Source organism: Drosophila arizonae, chromosome 4 (genome assembly GCF_054131065.1).
Source record: "Drosophila arizonae isolate 15081-1271.41 chromosome 4, UAZ_ARI_1.0, whole genome shotgun sequence".
NCBI lineage: Eukaryota > Metazoa > Arthropoda > Insecta > Diptera > Drosophilidae > Drosophila > Drosophila arizonae.
Genome location: NC_142924.1, coordinates 16420909 through 16446738, shown reverse-complemented (window position 1 = coordinate 16446738; position 25830 = coordinate 16420909). Strand labels below are relative to the sequence as shown.

General features: G+C 37.9%; 7 protein-coding genes across 13 annotated transcripts; 3 read left to right on the top strand and 4 right to left on the bottom strand.

Annotated features, from left to right (window-relative positions):
• Nucleotides 1-360: 360 nt before the first annotated feature.
• Nucleotides 361-1967, bottom strand: LOC149269239 (corepressor of RBPJ and splicing regulator). Its single transcript, XM_089468646.1, has 3 exons — nucleotides 1834-1967; nucleotides 1637-1727; nucleotides 361-1570 (listed from the first exon to the last, which is right to left on the bottom strand). The coding sequence occupies exons 2-3, from the start codon at nucleotides 1706-1708 to the stop codon at nucleotides 431-433; spliced, it is 1212 nt and encodes a 403-aa protein (XP_089324772.1). The 5' UTR covers nucleotides 1709-1727; nucleotides 1834-1967; the 3' UTR covers nucleotides 361-430.
• An 89-nt stretch (nucleotides 1968-2056) lies between these two features.
• LOC149269238 (gametocyte-specific factor 1 homolog) lies at nucleotides 2057-2911 on the top strand. The gene is made up of 2 exons (XM_089468647.1): nucleotides 2057-2344; nucleotides 2409-2911. The coding sequence occupies exons 1-2, from the start codon at nucleotides 2057-2059 to the stop codon at nucleotides 2769-2771; spliced, it is 651 nt and encodes a 216-aa protein (XP_089324773.1). The 3' UTR covers nucleotides 2772-2911.
• LOC149269237 (gametocyte-specific factor 1 homolog) lies at nucleotides 2408-4132 on the bottom strand. Its single transcript, XM_089468650.1, has 3 exons — nucleotides 3802-4132; nucleotides 3476-3745; nucleotides 2408-3410 (listed from the first exon to the last, which is right to left on the bottom strand). The coding sequence occupies exons 2-3, from the start codon at nucleotides 3644-3646 to the stop codon at nucleotides 3144-3146; spliced, it is 438 nt and encodes a 145-aa protein (XP_089324776.1). The 5' UTR covers nucleotides 3647-3745; nucleotides 3802-4132; the 3' UTR covers nucleotides 2408-3143.
• Nucleotides 4133-4285: 153 nt separating this feature from the next.
• Nucleotides 4286-5360, bottom strand: RpL26 (ribosomal protein L26). Its single transcript, XM_018017497.2, has 2 exons — nucleotides 5203-5360; nucleotides 4286-4966 (listed from the first exon to the last, which is right to left on the bottom strand). Exon 2 carries the CDS (start codon nucleotides 4946-4948, stop codon nucleotides 4499-4501), a length of 450 nt encoding a protein of 149 aa, XP_017872986.1. The 5' UTR covers nucleotides 4949-4966; nucleotides 5203-5360; the 3' UTR covers nucleotides 4286-4498.
• Nucleotides 5361-5644: 284 nt separating this feature from the next.
• On the top strand, nucleotides 5645-10448 carry LOC149269236 (short/branched chain specific acyl-CoA dehydrogenase, mitochondrial). Its single transcript, XM_089468645.1, has 4 exons — nucleotides 5645-5815; nucleotides 5892-5997; nucleotides 8865-9343; nucleotides 9634-10448. Exons 1-4 carry the CDS (start codon nucleotides 5780-5782, stop codon nucleotides 10255-10257), a joined length of 1245 nt encoding a protein of 414 aa, XP_089324771.1. The 5' UTR covers nucleotides 5645-5779; the 3' UTR covers nucleotides 10258-10448.
• Nucleotides 9586-12209, bottom strand: NijB (Ninjurin B). Its single transcript, XM_089468649.1, has 3 exons — nucleotides 11399-12209; nucleotides 10671-10825; nucleotides 9586-10602 (listed from the first exon to the last, which is right to left on the bottom strand). Exons 1-3 carry the CDS (start codon nucleotides 11622-11624, stop codon nucleotides 10471-10473), a joined length of 513 nt encoding a protein of 170 aa, XP_089324775.1. The 5' UTR covers nucleotides 11625-12209; the 3' UTR covers nucleotides 9586-10470.
• Nucleotides 12210-13077: 868 nt separating this feature from the next.
• LOC108612354 (long-chain-fatty-acid--CoA ligase 5) lies at nucleotides 13078-25770 on the top strand. Of its 7 annotated transcripts, none has more exons than XM_089468035.1 (9): nucleotides 13078-13235; nucleotides 13297-13358; nucleotides 15103-15300; nucleotides 15617-15771; nucleotides 22005-22178; nucleotides 22253-23430; nucleotides 23492-23720; nucleotides 24340-24513; nucleotides 24579-25770. In XM_089468035.1, exons 3-9 carry the CDS (start codon nucleotides 15234-15236, stop codon nucleotides 24714-24716), a joined length of 2115 nt encoding a protein of 704 aa, XP_089324161.1. In that variant the 5' UTR covers nucleotides 13078-13235; nucleotides 13297-13358; nucleotides 15103-15233; the 3' UTR covers nucleotides 24717-25770. The 7 variants fall into 7 exon arrangements, with proteins under 7 accessions (XP_089324161.1, XP_089324164.1, XP_089324162.1 ...); XM_089468038.1 differs by having other exon boundaries at nucleotides 15086-15300; XM_089468036.1 differs by having other exon boundaries at nucleotides 13081-13235; nucleotides 13294-13358.
• Nucleotides 25771-25830: the final 60 nt, after the last annotated feature.

The following is a 25830-nucleotide window of genomic DNA, read 5'->3' as shown; positions in this document are numbered from 1 at the left end:
GAGTGACTTTCGAGCGACGCCGTCAGCTATAAAAGTGCGAGCCTGATCTTCCAGTTAAGAACTCTGAACTCCAGCCCAACTGGCTCTCGTTTGAAGCTATTCATTTACATATGTATTTACGTATGTATATGCTCTTTTCTAATTTCTCATAGTAGCTACTTAGCTCTCTCTATATTACGCTCAAAACCAATATGCTCCCATTTGTAAACGATCATGAACTGAGTGACTTGAGCATCGCCGTCAGCTATAAAAGGGCGAGCCTGCTGAGTGGGGCTTCAGTTGCAGTTCTGACTTGGTGGAGAACGGACGTGACAGTCGCCCTCATTTTATTAATAATAGCGCCCAACCAAAACAAGAATATTGTAATAAAACTGATATATTGGTGGGCTTTGCTGCCGTTTCGATTATAAAATTGTAAATGCTTATAATGTCAATATCTGTCGCGTTTGCTGTGCTCCGACTGCCGTTCCCGTCCACGTCGATCGTCGCCACTGTCCGAACGCTGGCGCCTCTGTCTACCTCGCTCATCTCGGTGAGCACTGCGAGACCTTTCCCGATGTCCAGTGCTGCGTTGCTTATTATCTCGATCTCTGTGTTTGTTATGTCGCTCCTCGGCACCTGCTTGGAAACCATTTGAGTGACCATTTCGACTACGCGATCGGTGGCGTTCACCAGTGCGATGCTCTCTATTTTCTCTCAGTTTGCTTCGTGAACGAGATCTCTCTCTGCTCTTTTGATTATATTTGTGGCGGTGCTTTTGGTCAGCTGAATCGCTTTCGGACTCGGAAGATGATGAAGAAGAAGATGAACTGCTCTCTGCAGTCTTGCTCTTGCTCTTCTTCTTTTTGCTGTCCTTTTTGGACTTCTTTTTACTGGATTTCAATGACTTTTTTTCACCCTTGCGTTTCATGCGTTCAATTTTCTCTAGCTTTTTGAGTAATTTCAGTTTTTGCTTCTTGCTCAACGATTTGAGGAATAACAGCTCTGGATTCTGTTGATTGGCGGCGCGTGTGGCTTCATCCTCATCGTCGCTGGGCACCAGCTGATGGCGCTGCTGCACATCCTTAATGCTCTGCAGTTCCAGGGCCGAGTGCTTCATCATCAAGCCATCCTCCTTCATTTGCTCCTCGAGCACATTTTTGGACATTATGTCGTTAGCCTCCGATTCAGAATGCAGTTTGCGTGCCTCACTCATCGATATGCTGTACATGCTGCACTCTTTATCCGTGTTGATGTGCCCCCATTTGTGGCACTTGAGGCAGCGCACATTGCGCACTTGAATACCAAAAGGCTGATCTCGTATTTCGGTGTCACCCTTGCAGTACGACTCACGGGGAGCATTATATTTTCGCTGCCATTCGAATTTGTATTCCGGTTCGTTGTCGTCCTTTTCACGCTCCTTGCGCACACCTGGCGGTGGCTCATACATGAAATTAACGCTCAGCTTGTCCTTGCTATCCTTGCTGAGCATCGCCTTGTTTTCATGGAGATTTTGTTCCTTTTCATACTGTGTTCGCAGCTCCTCCTGTTTCTTCTTATATGCCTCTGCCTGCTGTTCTGCCATCCATACCTGGACGTTTTATGAAGTATCGTTGTGAAAAAATATTGACCACATAAACGTTTAGTAGCTACTTACCCGCTTAAGATTGTCTCTTGAGGCGGGGTGAAAGAACTTCTTACACATATAATTGTTGAAACCTTTACCCATCTTTTTACTTTATTATTTCCTATATTTAAAAGAAATATATTACAATTTCTCACTGTTTTGCTCTGCTTAGCTGCGATTGGGTGTGCTTGTGTATGTGTTTATCAATCTACTGCGATAATACTCACAGCTATCGATAGACTTGCAGTCCCTAATTAATGAACCAGTGCGCCGATATGAATTTGAATAGCAACGAACTATTCCACTTGCATTCAATGCTTTTCTATTAAATATAGTTCATGTAAAATTACTGATTATTCTCTAAATATTTTGAGAAACAAAATTTGTAAATGGGTAGGCCTGACTTAAAAAACTTATTTTTTGTTTCGATAGTTTGAGCTAGGTTTCATAATGCAAAGCTGTGTAAAGTCGCGGTTTCACGTTTGCCAACACTCCACAACTACGCAGATCGCAACATTCAACCTCGTTTTAAATTTGATCTTTAATTCAACTTCTTACAAAATGAATGTAATGGACGCAAACGATATGGTATGCTGTCCCTACAACAAGACGCATAAAATGTTACGGAAAAAGCTCCAGCAGCACATACTGAAATGCCGAGAAATCTATAAAGACGAAGTGGAGCTGCTTGTGTGTCCATTTAACAAGGCTCATCTTATACCTGAGCCAGATTTCTTGGTGAGTAACACAAGTAACACTCGATCATTTGAATTTTGCTAAAATCTCTCTCTCACACACACAGCAACACACAAGAACATGCATCGATCGTAAAATCGTTGCGCATTATCAGCAGAGTGCTCCCGCCCCGCTGAACGAAGAGACAAAACACGAAAAAATCGAAACGGAAGAGAACTGGGACGACGAATATGTGCCCGACTATGATCCGCAGCAATACGTTATCAACGCTAACATTGTTCGTGAACCGAATGGCATGTTCCCCTCACACCGCAAGGCATTCATAAAACAGGAGCGCAAGCGTCTGCTAGGCGAAGACAGCGATGAAGATGCCACAGGAAGCGAGCAAAAGATGAAATTACCAACCAAAGCCAACTGCACAGGAACACAACGTCCGGCGCCATACAAACTGCCAAACCGTAATCGTTGACTCAAGGACTGATTTATAAACTTACATACCAAAGTTTAACCATAGAAAATGTATGTGATTTAATTGCATTAAACCATCATCTTCCGTTGTAGATATAAGAATAATAAATAAGCAATCGATAATATCTTGCCCAAATTGAATCATGCAATTTATCCTATTTAAGATTTATACATAACTACCTTTTTTTTGTTGGAAGCCCTGTTTGATCGGTTTCTTCAATTAAATCCAGATTTATTGCTATTGATAATACATGCTCTCGCTTTATTGTGTAAAATTTTTGTAATAAAAATCTAAAACCAATAGAAATATTTATGTAAATGTACGTATGCATATCTACATACATATATGCGTTTTTTATGCAATTTTTTATTTTTATTGTTTATCTGCAAAACGACGTCGTTCATTCGCGCGGAAATTACGACGAACTGATCTTGGCTGTCCGTTTACGACATTTGAACGAATCACCAAATTCTCCTCACAGTACGCATTCGGATTGTAGGTTGGGACATCGGGATCTTTGTCCCAGTCTTCATCACATTTAACCACATCTATGGATGCGGCTGCCTTTGCCCCTGGCAGCTCTTCCTTGTGCTTAAACAATTCAAAGCTGGCACGGTCCGGGCATACTTTAATATGCTCCTAGACAGCAGCAGAGTAAAGTAAATTTTATGATCTGTAACAGCCTGACAATATGACTATCTCACCCCAATATTTTCCTCAGGGAAGCGATGAACATCATTAAAGGGGCAAACTTTCAATTCGATATTGGAGTTGCGACTGCAGCGATCCAAGTGTTGCAATAAACGGCCTCGCAACACATTGTGTGTTTTGTCATACGGACATGAGACAAAATCATTGAAATTCGAGGATGCCATTTTTCATTCCTTTTGCTATTGCAGATAAACAAAGTTCTAGACGATGGCCTAGATGTCCAGTAAGTTGATGTCGATTAACTGCAGCTAGACAAGATGGCACTATCGATACACAAAAAATTTACCGTTTGCATTTTTTTTCTTCTTCTTGTACTTACGTTTTTTTTTTTTTTTTCAAGTTTAATACATATATCCTTCTCTCTCGACAGCTCGAATACGACTAAATCAAAATGAATGTGAGCTTCAGCTAAAGATTGACTTGCAGACAGTCTGCCCAAGGCAAACTATATCGATGAACGATATTAACATTTTTGAGCCCTTGTAAATCTTCAATTATGAGGACTATTACAGCAAAGTATTTTACTGGGACACTGGTTGATAATAAATAAATAATGAAATGCAGCTGAGCACCAGACCGTATCTATTTTGGTACATTTTTTTTTTTACTCAGATGCATTAACATGAGAGTATTCCTTAGTTCAGAGTATCCGGTCGGAATTCAGTTCCAACAGACTGGAGCCAAGGATTACTCCAGCCAAGGATTACTCCAGCTCCAGTTCCAGTTTCTGTTTTAAGCTCAGCTTTAAATACTTAAATTTAAGCATTTTATATACACAAAACCAAAGAAACAAAATAAATAGATTTGTAATTTACAAATTTTGGGAAAATTCAACTCTTCTTTATTGTAAAAGAATTGCGGCATTTTCTCACTTCACACAATATCTTCCAATTCTCATTGACACTAAGCGTTACGGTAAAAAACTGTAAACAGCGACGTCGTTGTTGTTTTTGTTGCTGCTGCTGCACACAAATAACAGTTGTTGTTGTTGGTGTTAGGTGCTTGGGAGGGAGCATTTACGCCGTCTCCATGGGCTGAGCGGCAGTCTCTTCCGTGTATTTGCCCTTGTCCTTGCCCAGAGCAGCCAGACGTCCCTTGCTGCGACGCTCCAGAATGGCCTTGCGATCCTTATCCAGCTTCAGCTTAACAATCAAAACTTTGCTGGGGTGGATGCCAACGTAGACGTTGGTGCCGTTCGCATTCTCACGCTGGATCTTCTCAATGTAGACGACGAACTTCTTGCGGTAGGCCTGGACAACTTTGCCGACCTGGCTGCCCTTGTTGTGGCCGCGGATCACCTGAACCTCATCGTCACGACGAATGGGCATCGAGCGCACGTTGTACTTCTGACGCAGCTCCTTGGACAGAGGGGCGGACATCAGGCGACGGCGGATGTGTGACGGGGCCTGGAAGTGGCGCTTGCGGTTCTTCCTGCGCGACGACGACACAAACTTGTTCAATTTCATTTTGATTGGTTGTGTGGGCTGTGGATACGTAAAACAATTCCATTGATTAGCAACTTTTCTATTTCATTTTGCATTCGTGTTGCATTTGTTTATTTTTGCGAGTTGCCTTGCACACGACAAACTGTGTAAAACCGTCAAAATTTCACTTTAATCGTGTGTGCCACATTATGCCCTACACATTTTCATTATTAACTCTTCAAAATAAACAATGATGGCTGTACAAATGCTAAATTATATTGAACATAAGAACTTACACCAAACTACCGTCGTAATAACAACGAAAAGAAAGAATTTTGACAGCTGCGGCCGGCGGAAGTGTCAAAATTTTACTCAAAATGGTACCCAACCGTTTTACAGCACTACTCGGCGCTGCCACCGCGAGCTCAACAGTTGTGCAACCATTGGAATATATTTGAATAGGTATGTACATAAATAACTATTTTTAATAAACTAATAAACTAAAGCAAAATTAAAGCAGAATAAAACTTTAAATAAAATATTTCTTCCTATTTCCAGAGATTTCGACAAAGGCGTAACCATGTTTTCCACTGTTATCCAATTAGATACGTGAGCAGCGTATCGTGCATAACGGCCACACGCTTTGAACATATTTACTGTGTTGAGTTTCTGCTGTGAGAGCTTTCAAATTCTTGATATTCTTCTTGCTGCTGATCGGTGACCAAAATCTACTACTGGAGCCTAATTGGAAATTAGTCGCGCGTGAGAAGTGAACTGCTGTAGTTGTGCGTGAGAAGAGCTCAAAACAGTGTCCAGTTTCCAGTGTTGATTGAATTTACTTCATACTCTTACATACATACATAAAGATTCAAGATGATGAACACCTTGAAGAAGATGCCCATCCGTATGGTAAGGTTACTGCCACGCCCCTTCGCTATCTCAACTAAATTTGAACTTGAATTATTTCCATTGCCTTTTCTTATAGCTGGCCAATGCAGCACGTCAGCAATCCGCAGCCATGTCCTCGACGACCGGCCTCCCCCCGGCACTAACATTCCTCACCGACGATGAGAAAATGATGAAGGAGACAGGTGAGTCCTTTGGCTAGATCAGTAGAGTATAGCATATATGAATATAGACTATAGCCTTCACTTGCCTTTCTTAAGCAACTTCGTAGTGTGGTGCATAAAATGATTTTAAAATAATTCTTTTTTTTTTTTTTTTTTTGTAGTCAACATCGGTTTTTGTTACGTAATTTAATCAACGCATGGTTGTTGTTGTTGTTGTTGTTGTTCCTTATTTATTATTATACATATTTAGGTGTAGTTGGATTTTCGGTTCGTTTGATGCATTTTATTTTATTTTTATTATTTCATATTGTATTTTGTGCACATATGTATGCGTGTGTGCTGATAAAAAAAAACTGTACACGCTTAGACATTGCGGCGGGGCAGAGGGAGCAAAAGAGATAGAAACAAAGGGGGCGGGGATGTTCTAGCTGCGGTAGATAAGCTCATTCTCGTTGTAATGAAAAATGCGAATGAAATCTAATTTACACTTGTAACATTTTTATATGTACATACATATATATTAATGTGAATTTAATTAAATATATATATATGTTATACGTATATGAATACATATATATATATATTTTTTTTTTGCAACGTTTGCTTGCCATGTGGTGTTTATTTAAATTAATCAATTTAGTCCAATTAAGCTGAACGAATTATATAATATTCAAATGCTGAAAGAAGGATATTTGTATCCTTGCACATTAAATTTATGTATAGTATATAAGTTTAATTTACATAATTAAACGTGGCAACCAATTTAATATATATGTATGTATATATACTATACTATACATATATATGCATACCTATATATATATATATAGATATATTCACAGGATCCTTTAGGATTTTTAGTATGTATATCATTTTAATTTTTTTGTTTAATTTATTTTCTATTAATTAACGTCAACGTGGCATTTATATAATTTAATATTTATATACATTTCAAATATTTGAAAATAACAATTGTTATTTGCATTTCAATTTTCATATATTTTTTCCATATCCACAATTGCGACGCGAGTAAAAAAAAAAAAAAAAAAAAAAAAACAATAACATAACACCACAGCGAATATTCGTATGTGTGTGTGCTAAAAATAGCTTGCTTCGCAGTCGCTTTAAGAGTCTTTGCTTTGGACGAAGCTGCCGAGTGGTCGACGATGGCGCAGCACGCTAAAGGGCTGCCTATAAAATTGTATGAAACTCGTATTTGGTGAAAAAGTCGCGTGTTCAAGCTCGCTCGGTGACGCTCGACTGTTGAATAAGTGGAATTTTTATTTAGAATGAAGCTTTTTTGAGGATCAATTCTCTTCCCTTCAAATATATTTCCCATTATAGTTATGGATTGTGAGTTTTTCACAAGTAAGTCAGCTGTTCTGTTGTAATAACTCAACTCCACAGCGTTACACTTGTGATAGAGCAAATATGTGGCTGTGCCACGCCTCCGCCCATTGTGTCACTGTTCTAGTGGCGCGCGGGCAATGGATGTGTGGTTCTTGGTCGCGTAATTCGCCTAGAGAGTTGAGCCAGCGGAGCAGGTGGGCGTTAAATTTCCCCTTGTACAAACCGCTGGGTCCTAGTTGGAGAATTGACAAATTATCTTTTTGTTTTTATCCATTATTTGTATTAGAATTGATAAGTTCCCCTTCTGTCTAGTTGGATAATTGATATAAATTTCCTTTTGTTTTTGGTAATATCTCGTTGCCCTTTATTATAGAAAATATTTAATACCTACATTAAGATCGCTTGCGTATGTATATGAGGACCGTAGAGGGTTCAAGGTGCGGTCTGCTACATGATCTGATGTTCATACTTATCAGAATGTTGCGTAACACCGATTGCATGCTAAGTGTACAAACCTGTTTCAAAAGACACTGCAAATATGTGGGGATAAGTTATGGAAAAAAATAGAAAAATTTAGAAGTATTTATATGTATGTATGAATGTATATATGTATGTATATATGCCGAAGAACTAATAATACACATTACTGGTACAGTTGTGCCTATAGAACGTATGATAGTTTTATAGACTTAGTAAAATGCGAACAACTAAATTAACAAGAAGTTAGCTCAAGGATAATGAAAGGACAACAGCTGTTGACTAGTGCATGCAACTATTGGTCAACTAATTCAATTTGCACTCAAATATTTATAGATTCAATGAATTATACAAGTTTTCCAACTATGGCTAAAAATTAGCATTCGTTAGCAAAGTGGGCGTGTGCCTGGCGGCCGCAACATTTGCTGGCTTTCCGAGCAAAAACAACGCAACAAGAAAAATGTCCACAACGAAGAGACATCAATAAAAAATAATAACATAATATTTAAATGCATGTTTGTATGTGTTCGTAAAAGAGAGAGAGAGATTAGAAAGAGAGAGTGGGGTGGCGTGAGGGAGAGCGGTTCGTTTAGAGAGAGAGAGCGCCACACGAGCAGAGAATTTGCGGCGTTATTGATAAAGCAGATACACGCGTAGGCACATACACACGCATACAAAAAGCAGAAACGATACCAAACACACACACACACACACTTGTATGCTTGTAATACGTATGCGAACCAGTTTGTTATAACGCCATTGAAAGCTTGTAGGAAAGCTTCCCGATCATAACAAATTGCTAAACTTGCTGAAAGCTCGCCAAGCATATTAATAGCAATCGGAAGGCCTTTTAGACTACGACTACTAAAAGCTCAAAGTAGAACTAAAAGCTTTATATCTTTTCTTATTTTTATGCTTACAATGGATGCTGATACTGGCACTGATACTGGGTATCAAATAAATTAATTGCTCTCTTTAATGATCGTTAAATAATAGCTCATAAAAATTTATATATATGTAGATTACTTCTATCTTCAATGCATTTCCATTTTCGTTTCCAGTTGCCAAATTGGCCCAGGAACAAATCCAGCCCCTGGTCAAGAAAATGGACTTTGAGCACAAGTTCGATCCGTCTGTGGTGAAGGCCGTCTTCGAGAACGGTCTGATGGGCATTGAAATCGACACGGAACTAGGCGGCAGTGGCTGCAACTTCATGACCAACATCATCGTTGTCGAGGAGCTGTCCAAGATCGATCCAGCTGTCGCTGCCTTCGTGGACATTCACAACACACTGGTCAACTCGCTGATGATCAAGTTTGGCAACGCCGAGCAGAAGGCGAAATACTTGCCCAAACTGGCTCAGGAATATGCCGGCAGCTTCGCCCTGACGGAACCCGGTGCGGGCTCTGATGCCTTCTCCCTAAAGACTGTGGCCAAGAAGGATGGCTCTCACTATGTGATAAACGGCACTAAGATGTGGATCTCCAACTCCGATGTTGCTGGTGTCTTCCTGGTCTTTGCCAATGCCAAGCCTGAAGATGTAAGTGAATAATTAAGAACTTGTAGTATTTATCAAATATTCTTTGATATTATCTAATGAAGGATATTCTCAATATCTTTCATCACTTTCTGAATGTCCTTGAGTGCACCTTAAGGAAGGATTTTTAGTCTGTATCTCTGGTCTTGATTCTTCTTATCTTATCCCTTATCCTCTTCTATTATTGGATTTCAATGAAATATTTGGGCAATATCCTGCATTGAAAGGATTTTTAGACTTCCCTCATCTATTTTATTGTTATATATTGATACTAATTCTGCTTTTCTTTTCAGGGCTATCGTGGCATTACCACCTTCATTGTGGACCGCGAGACTCCCGGTCTGATTGTGAACAAGCCTGAGGACAAACTGGGCATCCGTGCCTCCGGCACCTGCATGATAACCTTCGACAATGTGCGTGTGCCCGAGGAGAATATCCTGGGTACCTTCGGCCATGGCTACAAGTACGCCGCTGGCTTCCTGAACGAGGGTCGCATCGGCATTGGCGCCCAGATGGTGGGCCTGGCCCAGGGCACCTTCGATGCCACCATTCCATATCTGTTGGAGCGCAAACAGTTCGGCGACGCCATCTTTAACTTCCAGTCCATGCAGCACCAGATCGCCACCATTGCCACAGAGATTGAGGCGGCTCGCCTGCTCACCTACAATGCGGCTCGCCTGCAGGAGGCCGGCGTACCCTTCTTGAAGGAGGCGGCCATGGCCAAGTTCTACGCCTCGGAGGTGGCTCAGCGTGCCGCCACTAAGTGCATTGACTGGATGGGCGGCGTGGGCTTCACCCGTGACTTCCCCCAGGAGAAATACTACCGTGATGCCAAGATCGGTGCCATCTATGAGGGAACCACCAACATGCAGCTGAGCACCATTGCCAAGTGCATCAAGAAGGAGTTCTCTGGCTAAGATACCCAAATCCCCCAACAACCTAAATCCCTTAATCCTTAAGTCTGTATATATAAAGCTGCGATATCGTACAACAGATACGTCAAGTGCATTTAGCTGGACTGGTCAATGATTTCTGAGGATCAAGGCCAACGCATTTACAACTATTTTTTTTGTTAACTTTTATTAAATACGATTCAATTTATAAAGAATATGAAAAACTGTTTTACTATTTCAATTGGCACGTCCGTCGGTTGTGGTAAATGCAGCCAGCAACACATTGATCACAGTTATAAGGAATACGCCCATGATGAGCACCTCATTGGTTCGCATATAGTTGCGGCTCTGGCAGCGCTTAAGGCGGCGCTGTAAAGGAGCCACAATTAATATATATTTATGTAATCCCACACATCTGAAAATAGATTTGCATTTACCTTAAAGATCAGCACAATGCCCACGAGCACTTGCAGCACCAGGGAGAGTATTACCAGAGCCAAGCTGCAGTAGAATGTGGATGCCGCATGGTTGTAGGTGATCAGAAAGCGCAGCTGATTTGCATTTGCCGATAGCAAAGCTATGTCCATGAGACCTAAAAAGCATAAGAGGAGAATTTTAATATCAGAAGTCCTATAGCTATAAGACGTATATACAATTTATTTATATATAATCTTATATAATCTCTAAGAGCTCTTACTACTCAATCCTCAATCATATATATATTTTATTCTATCGTTTCATGACAATATCCCATCTTTATTTTATCTTAATATAATCAGGTTAAGCGTTCAATATTTCTCATTATTTTTTGCAGGCAAGGAGCCAAACTCACTTTATAAATTTCCCAATTTTAATGGACATTAAGAAACACTATTCTCAGTTGGAAGGGAATTGGATTCCAATTTGTTTTTAAGCTTTAAAATCCCAGCTTAAATTGCCTCTGCTCATCAGATAAATATTTTGCACTATTTTTTTCGCAGAAGCCAAACTCCATTTATAACATTTTTCCAATTTCACAAAAATACACTATTTTAGCTAATTATATAAATAAATAACTGCGTAGATTATATGCACATTTGACTATTTTACACTAGTATATCTATAACATATATATAATATATAAAGCATTTCGAATATTAATGCAACACTCAACTCTCTCACTTACCCTCGGCTACATTTTTGCTGCTCGCATAGTTATGGCCACCCGATAATACGCTGGTACTTTTTTTGAATTTTTGAGTCTGCGTTGTGGCAGCAGGATCGTTCCGTTGAACAGATTCCCGATCTTGTAGTTCTTCGCTACAGCACTGACCCGCCACGGTGCTGGCGAAGCTGCCCTCCGAACTGAGTGTGTCCTCCACCTCGATAACCACCTCCTTGCTGCCGCCCATTCGCCTAAATTTGAGTCAGCTGTTCGCGCATCGATGGACAATTAACAACTAAAGTGTATATTTATACCAGTCCGAAGCTCTTTTGTGCCATTTGTAAACATCCATTGAAAGTTGCGGTTGTCCCGTTTGTGGTCTCCATTCACTGATAAAACAGAACCAGGCATGACACTGACCCCGAACTCTTTATGTAAACGTTCCATTTGCTCAACAACTGCCAAACACGCACTCGAGGTGCACGTCTCTGCTTTAAGCAAACAGCCTAAGAGTGTGCTACAGTTTATTATATTTGACTTGGGCCTCAGAATGAAGGCAAAAAGCTCCTCGTTTTCATGAGGCCATTTAATTAATTGCAATCCTGACACTCTGGTCAACTCGGCCCTAAAGAGTTTGCATTTTTTATAAGCACGTCGATATAAGTTTTTAAATCAGGCCACTGATTTCATAAATTGCCGCCCAAAGAGCCAAACAACAGCTGTCGAAAAGGCCACTCAAAGCGAAGCTAAATATGTACTTTTCTTTAGACGACGAATGCGAGGGTGGCGCGAGAGAGTTATGCATTAATGAGCTAATATATATTTAAGATTATACATTGTTCCTTGAAAGATTTGAGTAATTTGTATATATGTATAGAAACACACAAAACTAAGATCAACTAAGTTACAATTAATAGCGAAAAATGAATATATTACAAAAATATTTAAAATTATATCAAATAATTTTTTATCCTATATATATATATATATATATATATACATATTTTATTATACATATATGTATATACATTGCTCCTATTTCTCCAACAACTATTACTCTATTTTATTTATTAGATAATTTTAACTCTTCTTCCCGTAATTTGACATTGCCTCACTTCTAGTCAAACTGCCCCGCTGCACAGTAGGAAATGCGTCACAAAGAGCGGCTACCTCATCAAACCAGACGCAAATCCACCCCCATTGTACTCGCAGCTCCTATGTACATGTCGCATGGCCCCCCTTCGCCTACTCTCGGTTTAGACAGCAGGCAATGCTCCCACGCCTGTGGCCGCCGCGTGCTCTCTCTCCCTCTCTTTATCCATGCTTTCTCTTTGCCTCCCCACGCTGTTTCGCTCTCAACCAGGCGACGCACGTGTCGCGTGTTTGCCTTTTAGCCGCTTCTCAAACGGTTAAAGTTGACTTCAAAACGTTTGTTTTGACTGTTGTCGTTCTCCCGCTCTCTCAGCATTTTTAGCTCGCTCTTTGTTTGCCGCTCTCCCGGCTTCATTCATGACGTCGCCGTCGTCGTCGCTGCCGACGTCGTCTTCGACGTTTCACGCATGTCCCGCCGTTCTGTTAGCCATGCGAGCCGACCCTAAAATTGCCTTTGGCTCTGCCCGGCTCTGCTCTGCTTTGCTGTGCACTTGGCTTGGCCTGAGACTCAGACTCGGACTCAACTGCGTTGGCTTCTCGCGTTTGGCTGGCGGCTCAGCGTTTCAGTTCAGTTTAGTCGCTCGTAACGTTTGGCAGCATTTTCCGTTTGCACACACTTTCTCTCTCTGGTTTCTGGTTCTGTGTTCTGTGCTCCTCCCTGTGTCGCCTTGTTTAAGCAGGGCCGGCCGTGTTCCGTGTAAAAAACGTTTGTTAATTTAATTGATTTTCCCCAACATTTATTTATGGATATTGGTTTTAAATAGCAGCAAAGTCCAGACATGCCTTACAAACAACCTCTTTGATAGCAAGCCAGTAAAACTCAATAGTGGTAAGTTTACCTACCTGCCAGTTGGTTTAGTTTTTTTTTTTTTTTATGTGCACGTGTTGTGCGAAAAATCAATGTACCCAAAAAAAATGCAGTTGCCAAAAAAAAGCCATTGATATAAAATGTAGCAAAACATGCGACGACAGCCTTTTGAAACCGCCTTGACCTCACAAATGAACGAGCACGAGGTTCTGCCTCTTGATAGGGGGAACTCTCTTTCTCTCAATTGTTTGGGCTCTTTGTTGTTTTGTCGTATCGCCGCACAACTGGATCCATTTGACCCGGCAAAACTTCGCCTGGGCAATCAATACTGGCTTTCCATGCCAGGCCATTGCATAATTCGGAGTTAAAGTCTAGACAGTGCAAAGAAACAATGTTCTGTTGGGGTCCGTTCTTTGGTTCTTTGTCACATAATCTCATTATGAAGAGTGCAAAGTTTCAGCTTCAGACTGATAAACGTCTGCCTTGCAATCGGTTTATGTATAACCACATACACATAGGCATTATATGGGTGAGTGTGTTTACAGTATATGCTTAATATGCACTTATCAGCTTTGTGGAATGGAGCTGCTGAGCTGCAAGCAGCAGACTAATGAATCCCAGCAAGTATTCCACTCACAAAAGGTAACTTGTAAACAGGTTTCAACTATTCTATTTACCATATTCTAAAGTACGGAACACTTGCGCACATATCTAATGATCGTGTCTCTAGCAAATCTATGTTAATTTAAAATATTTCATTATTGACAACCCACATTAATTAGAAATCAAGTTGTTTTAATAGTGCGGAAAAACCTTTTGAACATATCCAGCTCGGAATTTCCAAATAAACAATAATGTAGTTTAAATGGATCTCAAATATAACTCAACAATGTATAATAGATATATGTTATCTTAACAATATATCTGTTATGTTTATGGTATATATAATATAAACAGTTCAGCTGGTTGTTTATGGTAAATCTTTTGTGAACTTTGAGAAAGATTTATGACCTAGCTAGAATGGGTCTATACCAAGTGGATAATCCAAGTTAAAAGTAAGAGCATCTACACTTCGTTTGAGTCCAGCTAGAATGGGTCTATACCAAGTGGATAATCCAAGTTAAAAGTAAGAGCATCTACACTTCGTTTGAGTACTTCCAATATGGTGCATTTAGTAAAACAGATAAAGAATACATATATATATAGAAATGTTTTGTATGTTAGATAGTACAGCTTTTTTCAAGCATATTTGCTTTAGATAGAGTCTGAGAGCAGACGTTACTTTCAGTAAACAAGAAACGAGAATACAAAGTCAAGAAGTCGTGCTACATAAATTATAATAGAGAAATGTGTTAAGTATATTTACTTTTATAAACATTTCAAGCTGACCTTTGTTGATAATGTATGTGATGCAGGTTAATTATTTATTTGATTGATGTATGATTATTTGCTCATAACGTATTATTATCTATTATACTATATAAGTTTTACATAAATACTAAACGCATTTTAAACGCTTCTTATCGCTGTGCAGCCATATGGCAATTAAATAAATATTGTTTCAAATCTATTTGGGCGGAAAATTGTCTACAATTTGGTTGGTATATTTGTTTTGTTATGGTCAGTGGCGCAGTAAATGGAGCCCAAAAAATATATCTCTTACATTCTATATGCACACAGTCGTATATATACATATGTATATTAAATTTTCAGTTGTCGCACATGCAATCTATATTGATTTTAAAAAGTTTCATTTTCATTTCAGGCAAAGTTTAGTGCGGTAATCATTAGGCTGAACACGTAACATTCACTCAGGTATCTAGGAAATCTATAGACAACAATACAACACCAACTACATTAACATCAACAACAACTATAAAGGCAACAACAACAATAATGACGCCAGAGAAATCTGTTATAGCCTATATCAATCATCTTATCGTCAGCAATTTTTCATATTTCTGTGAGTATTTTGATATGCAGTAAAATACAACTTCAATAGTCATATAGATTTGTAAGGTTATAATAATAATTCACATAGGTTTTTTGTTTCTTAAAAATAGAGTACTTTTATATATTTTTATTAGACCCAATGAAAATATTTCATATTTAATTTAATATTTGATTTTGTGGTCTATTTATTATACTTTGTTTTTTTAAATTTATTTTGCAATATTTTTTATATTTACTTTCTTACATGTATTATATATATTTCATTTAGTATATATTGTATATTTATATAAAAATTATTAATATATTTTTACTTTTGCCTTTTATAGGGGATGAAATCGATGGATATCTCTATTATTTTGGCGGAACTTTGGGCACGCTGACCTTGACCAGCGTTGCAGCCAGTCTTGCCTACTACTTTGCTACGCGACCAATACCAGAAAAACCATTAGTGCCTCTGGAAAATCAATCCCCATTGTTGGAGGTAAGAGAAAAATTTACCCAATTGTGTTCAATTGGCTGTGCAGCCATGACTTCATCAATTTGTCATTTCGTAATGTTCTAGTTTTTCATTTACAGTCGCCTTATATAGTATATAATTTTTCATATTTTGCCCTTCAATATACCTAAACAATTTTTGAATCATGAAGAAAGTGAAAGACATTAAAGAAAATATCGATGTGTTAAATTTAGATTTGCTAATTGATAATGGAATTTTTATATTGTTTTGTATTTTAAACTTCCTGCAGAAATTTTCTTAGCTTGTAAATAAAACTTTAATTTTATATACTAAAATATATATAATATATTATTCCATTTTTTTTTTTTTTAAATTTATATGTATGCACTTGTTTTACAGAAAGTATGTCGAATCACTCATATTTTCATATGCAAGCGGTGCTAAATTTAAAATGTAATTATATTATTTTTTAGGGACTCCCCCAAGAAATATGTATTCACTAGAACAAATTATTTTTTTAAGCGATGTAGTCATCTCTCTGTTTATTTTGTATAAGTACAGAGTATACGCTAGTCGATCACTATATAGGGATATCAGTCCACCTTGCTTCTTTTGTTCTTTTTTGTACTTTGAGGTAAAACAGAAGTCTCTCGTTGGCCTTTGATGTGCACATGTCTCATGAAATAGTGTTTCTATTTCGTTTCTGTTGTCGTCACATGATTCTTCACTCGGATTTGACCACTGTGAACGATTTCTATTCTATTTTTGCAATGACGCGACTTCTACAGTGGTGCGAATATTCAAATCCCACGCTCCAATTGCCGGCCTATCCTAATAGTTGCCAAAATGTGCAGCATTTACGTGCTGGCGAATAATTTATCAAGCGCTGTGACATAAATAAATCATCTGACATGACTCAATTGGCAGGCATCTTCTTGCTTTTGCCTTAATTAGTCGGCTGTAGCTCAATTGCTGCTAATTCGATAATAGTTCGATATATGCAAATTGCATATGGGAAATTGTTGTAAACATTTGCTTGGCATATGTATGCATTTATTGACACTACCGACAATTGTTAACTTCTGACCGTGTGCAAGTTCATATATCTATTGTTTACATTCGTTATAAACAAACAAAATTCTCACAGATATTGGCATGTAAAGCAAACAATTCTAGCCCACGAGCAACAAGAATGGCCTCCAAAATATCCCAATTAGACAATGCAGCAATAAGTATCGATATTTACATGCAATAAATCTGCTCGAATTTAGACAAGGTGGCAACGCCGCTCAATTAACGAATGATAAGAAACAAACAAGGCAAGGCAAGAAGACAATAAGGAAAACACACGAATGTAAAATAATTATAAATATACTATTTAGTTTTGAGTGACAGCACAGGGACAACCTGTCTGCCGATGCAACGGTAAATGTAAGTAATCATTTGGCACGATCTCTAACATTTAAAATGTCATGTCGCGAATGCGAATTATGAGTGGAAAATGCAAATTGGGTTGCTAGTTTAATTTAAAGCAAGTGTCAGGCGACAAACGACTATCGATAGGTAATTGAACAGGAAGTGTGCATAATACTGGGAAATTTGGGAAATTGAAGTTGAGAAACGACGTTAGATATTTAAAATGCATGTGGAGTCAAAAAGAAGATATTAAAATAAGCTCAGATTCAGCCCAAACAGATAAACGAATTAATGTTAATTAACACATGCCGAATATGTCCAAAATGTAAACAAATAATTTTACGCTTATTTTAATTTTCATATATATATACCGATTTCCTGTTATTAAGCATAAATCATATTCGTAGCACCACATCAAAGGGCAACACGCCAACAGCTCAATATTAAAAATTCTCTGACACAACAAAAGACCAGCAACGTGTTAGCGTAACCCACCCACCCCTGACCGATCAGATCCACCTACCCCAATGACTACGTCACATGCCAGTCCCTGTGATCGCTAATCGCGTGCAGCTAACAGCAGAAGACATCTTGATCAAGCCAAAAAACAAATATTATAATAATGAGAATATCTAAGGTGTGTGCGTATGTGTGTCTGTGCATATTTGATTGTGTTCAACTGCAGAACTATTATGCGAGCTAAATAAAAAGAAAAAACCGTTTAATATAAAACCTATAAGCGAATGAAATTCCTAGGCATTCGCCTGTGCATATCTCCCCCAGCCATGCCCCGAGGCGAGGCGATCTTCGAATTGAATAAAACGCTCACCCGTCGTTCTCTCAGCAGGCGCAATGTTAAAGATCTTTAGCCAAAATCATTTTTAGCCACGATATTTGCTGTTCAGTTCGAAATTCAACATCGTGCCGTCGAGATCTGCGTTTAACGCGTCCTCTGAAGAAAAACGGAAAGAAAATACAAAAAATTGACAAAAAATAAAAAAGAATTTCGTCTGCTAAAACAAAAAATACAACATGTATATATCGTATATACATATATATATATATGTTTTATACTAATTTTTTTCTCTAAATATATATGTGTATATATATAAATAACAAGCTAGCATAACAAAAAATCTCTTGACAATATGCAACAAATTGACAAAAATACGTTCGTTTAATCATTACGTAAAACACGGGCGAAAAAGACCGAAACTAAAATGAGAGCGAGACGGAAAATAACATAATTTAATTGTTGAATGGCCATTTGTCAAAGTGTCAAAAGAAAAGTCGATGGCGATGTCGATGCCTTTATCTATAGCCTATGGGCTATGTAAGCCCAACACTCAAGTTCAAGATCGCGCATGGCTATAGCCTCGATACATGTGTCTAAAAGCTCTATAAAAATAAAAATAAATATCCTATAAAACTTAACAGAACCGAAAAAACAAAACACATAAAAATCAGCATTAATCGTATTGTTGAAATGATTTCGTTTATAATTCGTGATGATATATGTTTTAATAAAATTAAATTATCGACGATGCATAATGCTATATATAATACTATATATAAATATATAGTATATTTATAAATATATGATATTTAAAGAAGCAACTTTTGATACGTAAAGTTGCTAAACATCGAATCGGATATTTCTGGATGCTTGAGCTGTTTACCAACTCAAGTGTTTACCCTCTATATAATAGACGAATTTGGGGGGCGCGTTCTGGGGCGCCTTAATTACCGAAATATCGGCATGTGCATTTAATAGAGCCTTGCGTATTAAGGCCTAAAGCCCAAATATTTTTCGGAAATAGCCTAAATCCATTAGAAATGTCTCATCATTTACTCAATAAAGGCCAGCTGTTATTTGTTTTGAATCACCGCAAGTGCTTTCAATGCCAATATGAATTACAATCTAGCATTTTAGAATTTCATAGGGTTTGTAAGGAACATGAAATTATATTCAACTAGGGCACTTTAATTGATTGTGCTATTATAAAGCTAAACGAAATTCTTGAAGCCTCAGGAACTAGCTCAAGCAAAATAGCTGAACGAAATTTGAGATAAACATTTGTTTTCAATTAGCAGAATCAAAATTTGAAAATGTATTAACAAAATAAAAAAATTTTAAGTTAAATATTTACTTAAAACTTTTATATCAAACTGAAATTTATTTAAAATATATTTAAATTTCCATTTTCGAATTGCTCAAAACTCTGCCTACGTGATTAACATTATAAACACATTTGTTATACTAGTTAAGATACGGCTAGCTAAAGAATCTAATATATACTTATACTTATACATACAAACATTTATAAGTATATATATTGTATCTCTGAACAATCTGAGTGCTAGCAAATTGTTTGAGTCAAATACAAATGGAATTCATGCAATTGCAATCCATTCAAAGTTTTTGAATGTACTTGCTATAATTTATGGCATTTTTATGGCATCTACAATTACCATAGCTCGGGCATCAATTCACAATTGATGATTATTCAATCTTTCAGTTTCAATGGGCCAGAACCGCACAGCCGTAAAGCCGTAAAGCCGTTTCCCCATGACTCAGGCAGGCGCATTTGCAGAGGATCCATATAGAAAATTTATATACATATATAATATGTGTTTCTTTTCTTTTTTTTGTTTGTGCAAAATATTTGACTAGCTTGTTGTCGTTGTTGTTGTTGTTATTTTTGTATATTTTTGCGTACACTCGTCTAAAAGATAACAACACAACAGAGCATGAAGAACTGAACGACTATTTTTAAACATTTGGGGCAGGCCAAAGCACACTCGGCCGCCTTGTCGATAGATCAACAGAGATCTGGGTGCCAGACGGGGTCTATAGAGCTATAGTTTGTATTGAATAATAATAATAATAATAATAACAGCATTAAATTGGCTGCACTTGAGTGCAATTGACAGGGCGTGGCGCTATATTTATAATTGCCTTTGATCGGGATACACTGAGAGAAAACTTGGACATGTCCCTGTGGAAGTGAGTCAAAGAATTTCCGATTCGTTTTGCAGTGAAATTTGGAAAATGTGCATATTAAACGCGACGACGTCTGCTAATTTGAATTACCAATAAATAAAAAAAATTGTGCACATAATTCACACAATAAAACAATAAGGAAAATATCCATATAAAAAACGTGTAAAGTTTTTTTTTTATTATTCGTTAAGTTGAAACAAAAATATGTCCTGTTGCGGCCAGATAACCAACGTCCGCGTGCCCATTGAACTGAACAATCAAAGCGACGTGCTCAAGGTAAAGAGTGATATAGAGCAGCCTAAGGACTATCCCTAGCCCACATTCCTTTCCCGTAGAAAATTTAAGAAATATTCAACTTGATCCTGCTTAACTTTGTCTTTGAAAGTTTTGCGCCAAACTAATTCAAAAATATTTTTTTGCTCTCCTTTTTTTTTGTTTTTTATATTATTTTGTTGTTAGCTTAAATACGATCCACTGTTAGATCCACAGCACAGGGTAGGCGTGGCATGGCCCCTCTCTAGGGGTAGGCAGCCGTATTGTTTGTCTCCTTCACACTCGCGTGCGTCATCACTGTCTCCCCTCTCGCTCTGGCTCTCGCTCTCCCTCTCCCTCTCCCTCTGCCCTGTCTAAACAAATCGTTTATTATTATTGTATTTTGTTTTTATTAGCAACCAAAATTTTGAAATACATTTGCAATCGCACATTAAAAACAAACTGTTAGCACACTTACCAGTCTCCACCCTCCCTCCGCCCACCAACTCGATCAGATCCAACAGACATAGCCCATCAGGCACTTAGGGATCTATTTTTTGTATGCATCAACACATTTCGCCAGCCATACGTCCAATTTGCGTTAGCTGGCAGCTGTTAGCCATAAAGGAAGTGCTCTATTGCAGTATAGCTTAAATCGATCGAGCGCCCATACTATATACATATACAAACATATGTATATACATAGTTCGATTCAATGTTTCTCTCACACTCATTCACAATTGGCAATTGATCGTTTTAGGTTTCTTTCACTTCTTCTTCTTGTTTTTTCTTTTTGTTGCCAAAAATAAACTGTAAATCACGTCAATTGATTTTGGCCACATCAATTTGAAAGATTATTGCTTTTATGTCCATTATCGCTAACGGATTTATGATCTGGAAAAACCTAAAATCAATTTATTTTTCCTTTAATTTTTTTGATATGGATTTTCCTTTGCTATTTTTGTACCATAGCAAAGTTGTGACAAATCGGCATAAACAAAATCTATCAAATATTTTATGTAAATAAATAGAACATTTGAACATAAATAATCAAAGTTTTTGCAGCTAAGTAAAGTTGTTCAATGAATCGATCCTTACATTATAAATTATTATATCAATCTTATAACAATCTTATAACACATATAGTCTTATATTGTAATTAAAGTCTTATCTTGCTTGCATTTAGATTATTATATTATGGAGAAAATCTCTTATTAAATGTTAGATTTTACATTATAAATATTTTTCTTTATCCTATATATGTATATTGAAATAGATCTTAAATATATATTTGTCTAATTCCAAAACCAGTTAAAATATTATGCAGCATTATTTTAGTCAAAAATTCATAATATCAAATAGGCAGATTCCCCCACCTAGTTTCATATCATGTATTTTCTATCCATCAACAATAAACCACTTGTGCCTAGACTGTTTATTTATTTCAGCTTTATCCCTATCATAACATATAACTATATTCCTGAGACGCTCTGTCATCGTCGTAAATCTCTTTTCTCTTCAACTCCTTCACTCATCTTGCATGTCCACGTGTTTGTTTTCTCTTCTGTTTCGTAACTCTTTCCAGGGCCCAGAACAAATACACGTCTCCAAGTTCTACAAGGAGTCGAAGAATGGTAAATTTGTTTCCTACATCACAGAGAACGTTCGAACGTTGTATCAGACGTTTCGCGAGGGCGCCTACGCCTCCAACAATGGACCCTGCCTTGGCTGGCGAGAGACTCTAACATCGCCTTATCAGGTAAGTGGAGTCTATCTCTCTCTCTCTTTCACTCTCTCTTTGAGCTTTGCTAATCTCTATCTCTATTCTCGCAGTGGATCAACTATGATGAGGCACTGCTGCGGGCCAAGAACTTTGGCTCAGGGATGCTGGCGCTGGGCGCACGGCCCAAGCAGCTGATCGGGATCTACTCGCAGAATCGGCCGGAGTGGATATTGTATGAGCAGGCGTGCTACTCGTTCTCCCTGGTTGTGGTTCCACTGTACGACACGCTCGGCCCGGACGCCTGTGCTTTTATCATACGCCAAACGGAAATGTCCATTTGTATTGTGGAAGACGATGCCAAGGCGTCGATGCTGCTGGAGAAATCACCGCGTAGCCTGAAGATCATTGTCTCCATCAAGCCCATCCGCCAGACGACACTGGAGCGTGCGCGCAGTCGGGGCGTCCAAATCTTCTCGTTCATCGATGTCGAGAAACTGGGCGCCAAGGGCAATCATCCGGAGGTGCCGCCCACAGCGGAGGATCTGTGCACCGTCTGCTATACATCGGGCACCACCGGCAATCCCAAGGGCGTCATGCTCACCCACGGCAACGTGGTGGCCGGCGTCTGTGCGGTGATCCTGCAAATGGGCGATCACCGCATACGGGCCGGAGACGTGATGATCTCCTTCCTGCCGCTGGCGCACATGTTCGAGCGCTGCTGCGAGAACGGCATGTACTACGTGGGCGGCTGTGTGGGCTTCTACTCCGGCGACATCAAGGAGCTGACCAACGACCTGAAGATGCTGAGGCCCACGGTGATGCCGGCGGTGCCGCGCCTGCTGAATCGGGTCTACGACAAGATACAGAATGATATCTCCGCCTCGAGCCTGAAGCGCGGCCTCTTCAACATGGCCCTGAAGGCCAAGGAGAAGGAGATCGCCCGAGGCGTGCTGCGCCGCAACGGCTGCTGGGACAAGCTTGTGTTCAAGAAGGTGCACCAGGCCTTTGGCGGCAATCTGCGGCTCATGGTCGTCGGCTCAGCGCCGCTGGCTGGCAACGTGCTCACCTTCATGCGCTGCGCCCTCGGCTGTTTGGTGCTCGAGGGCTATGGCCAAACGGAGTGCACGGGTGCCATAACGCTCACCGTGCAGGGCGACCATGTGCCCAATCACGTCGGCCCGCCCGTCTCCTGCAACGCCGTCAAGCTCGTCGATGTGCCCGAAATGGAATATTTCGCCAACCAGAATACGGGCGAGGTCTGCGTGCGCGGCTCCAATGTGTTTCATGGGTAAGCTAAGCGAGCTATCTATATGAATTTTAGTTTCCCAACTGCAATTTCTCTCTCCCAGTTACTATAAGGATCCCGAGAAAACGGGCGAAGCCATCGACGCCGAGGGCTGGCATCATACAGGCGATGTGGGCATGTGGCTGCCCAATGGCACACTCCGGATCATCGATCGGCGCAAGCACATCTTCAAGCTCAGCCAGGGCGAGTACATAGTGCCCGAGAAGATTGAGAATATCTATACTCTCAGTCAATATGTCAATCAAGTTTATGTGTACGGCGAGAGCTTAAAGGTAAGTTGAAAGTAGATAATACAAAATAATAATAATTAGATTAATAAATAAATATAATAATGATACAAAAAAAAAATAATAATAATAATATTATATATAAATATTTATTTAATAAATTAGAATCATTAAAATATTAAAAATACATAAAATAAAAATAAAAATAAATAAATACATAAGTAAGTAAATAATAAAATAAATAAATAAGTAAAAATAAATAAATAAATAATGAAAATATAGTGCCAAAATAATAACAATAAATAATACATTTCTTCTAATTTAAAAAGTAATTAAAATATTAAAAAAAGGATACAAAGTGTCAAAATAAGAAATGATTTCTTGAGTAAATAAAATATCATTTAAAATTAAATCAAATTTAAACAAATAAATCAGTAATATTTTACTAAGAAAAAAAAAAAACAAAATTTAAAATAATAAACATTTTATTAAACATAAATAAATAAAAATATATAAAATAAATAAAGACAAAATAGTAGAAAACCCTAAATTTATTAAAATAAAATAAAAATAAAAATTTAAACAGTATTAAATAGCAAAAATTCAAGAATTTAGATCATCTTACAGCAAAGTTTTAATGTCATATCAAAATTTCATTTCACAGAGCTGCATTATCGCTGTTGTTGTACCTGATGTCGATGTCCTGAAGCAGTGGGCCACGGAAAACAATGTACGCGGCACACTGTCCGTCCTGTGCAATAATAAGAATGTAAAGGAACTGATTATGAATGATATGCTCAACTGGGGCAAACAGAGTGGACTGAAGTCATTTGAGCAGGTAAGTGAGAACGTCTTAAGCTAAGCTAACAATCAATCACTATCTAATATATCCATCCATTTCAGGTCAAAGATATTTATTTGCATCCAGATCCATTTTCTGTACAAAATGGTTTGCTGACGCCCACATTCAAGGCCAAGCGGCCGCAATTGAAAAGCTATTTCAAGCCGCAACTGGAGGATATGTATAAACATTTGGATTAAAGCAATATACAAACGTAGAAGCAAGAAAACATGAGCAACGAACAAATTAACAAAACTGCATTCAAAATAGATAACTCTGCGTAACATTATGTCTGATAACTGACGCGATCGAAGTAGATCATACAATACAATATTTTGAATACCAAAAGAATTAATAATAACATATGCAGAACAATATTACAATATTGCCGTAGACTTTAAAACGAACATCAGTCTAATCTTTTATAGTTCCGTCAATTCTTAGCAAGTAAGTGCAAGAAAAATATATATACATATATGTATATATACAGGATAATCATGATACAGATACAGATTATTAACTGAGAAACCAAAACTTTTGGCAACAGCATTTTTTATATATGGTTTAGCAGCTCTTTATAAAAAACAAAATACAAAATAACTAACACAATAACATTAAAATGTTAACTATTTCCTAATCCTAATGGTTTTTCAATTTTTTTTTTTAATTAAAAAATGTTTCACTTAGGAAAAAGATAATTATGATGAAGATAATTGCGTAGTCTGAACGAAAACATATACATAATAAACATATTGAGGAAATTTTTAAACCAAAGCTTTAATAACCTAAAATTCTTATACTACACTCAGCGTTAGTTTTAACAAAAACAAAAAACCAAAATTTTTAAAAATTATATGCTAAATAATGAAAAGAAAAGTGAAATAATAATAGTACGTTAGGTAACATAACATACACGCTTTTAGGAACAAAGAATAAGTAAAATCAAAACGTAATTTCTAACTCAAGTCTAAAATCTTATCTCAGCGCCATTTCTAAAGAAACAAACTCAGCAGCAAACTAAATGAAAATCACTAATTGGACTGCACTGTCTGCCTTACAAATAATAGAGAATCCCCAAGTTGGATACAAGAAATTCGAAAAATGTCTAAATACTATATGGTCTTAACATAAACCAAAAACCTTATGATAATATATAAATATTTTCTTTACGTAGGAAAACAAAATGAATACGCGAATTTATGCAATGAATTCAAATTATAATTTAAAAATAAACTCAAAACAAAAACAATCCAATCGCGCGCTCTTTCATTCAAACCAATATGAGATGGCGTTGCCAGATGTAAGACGATCAAT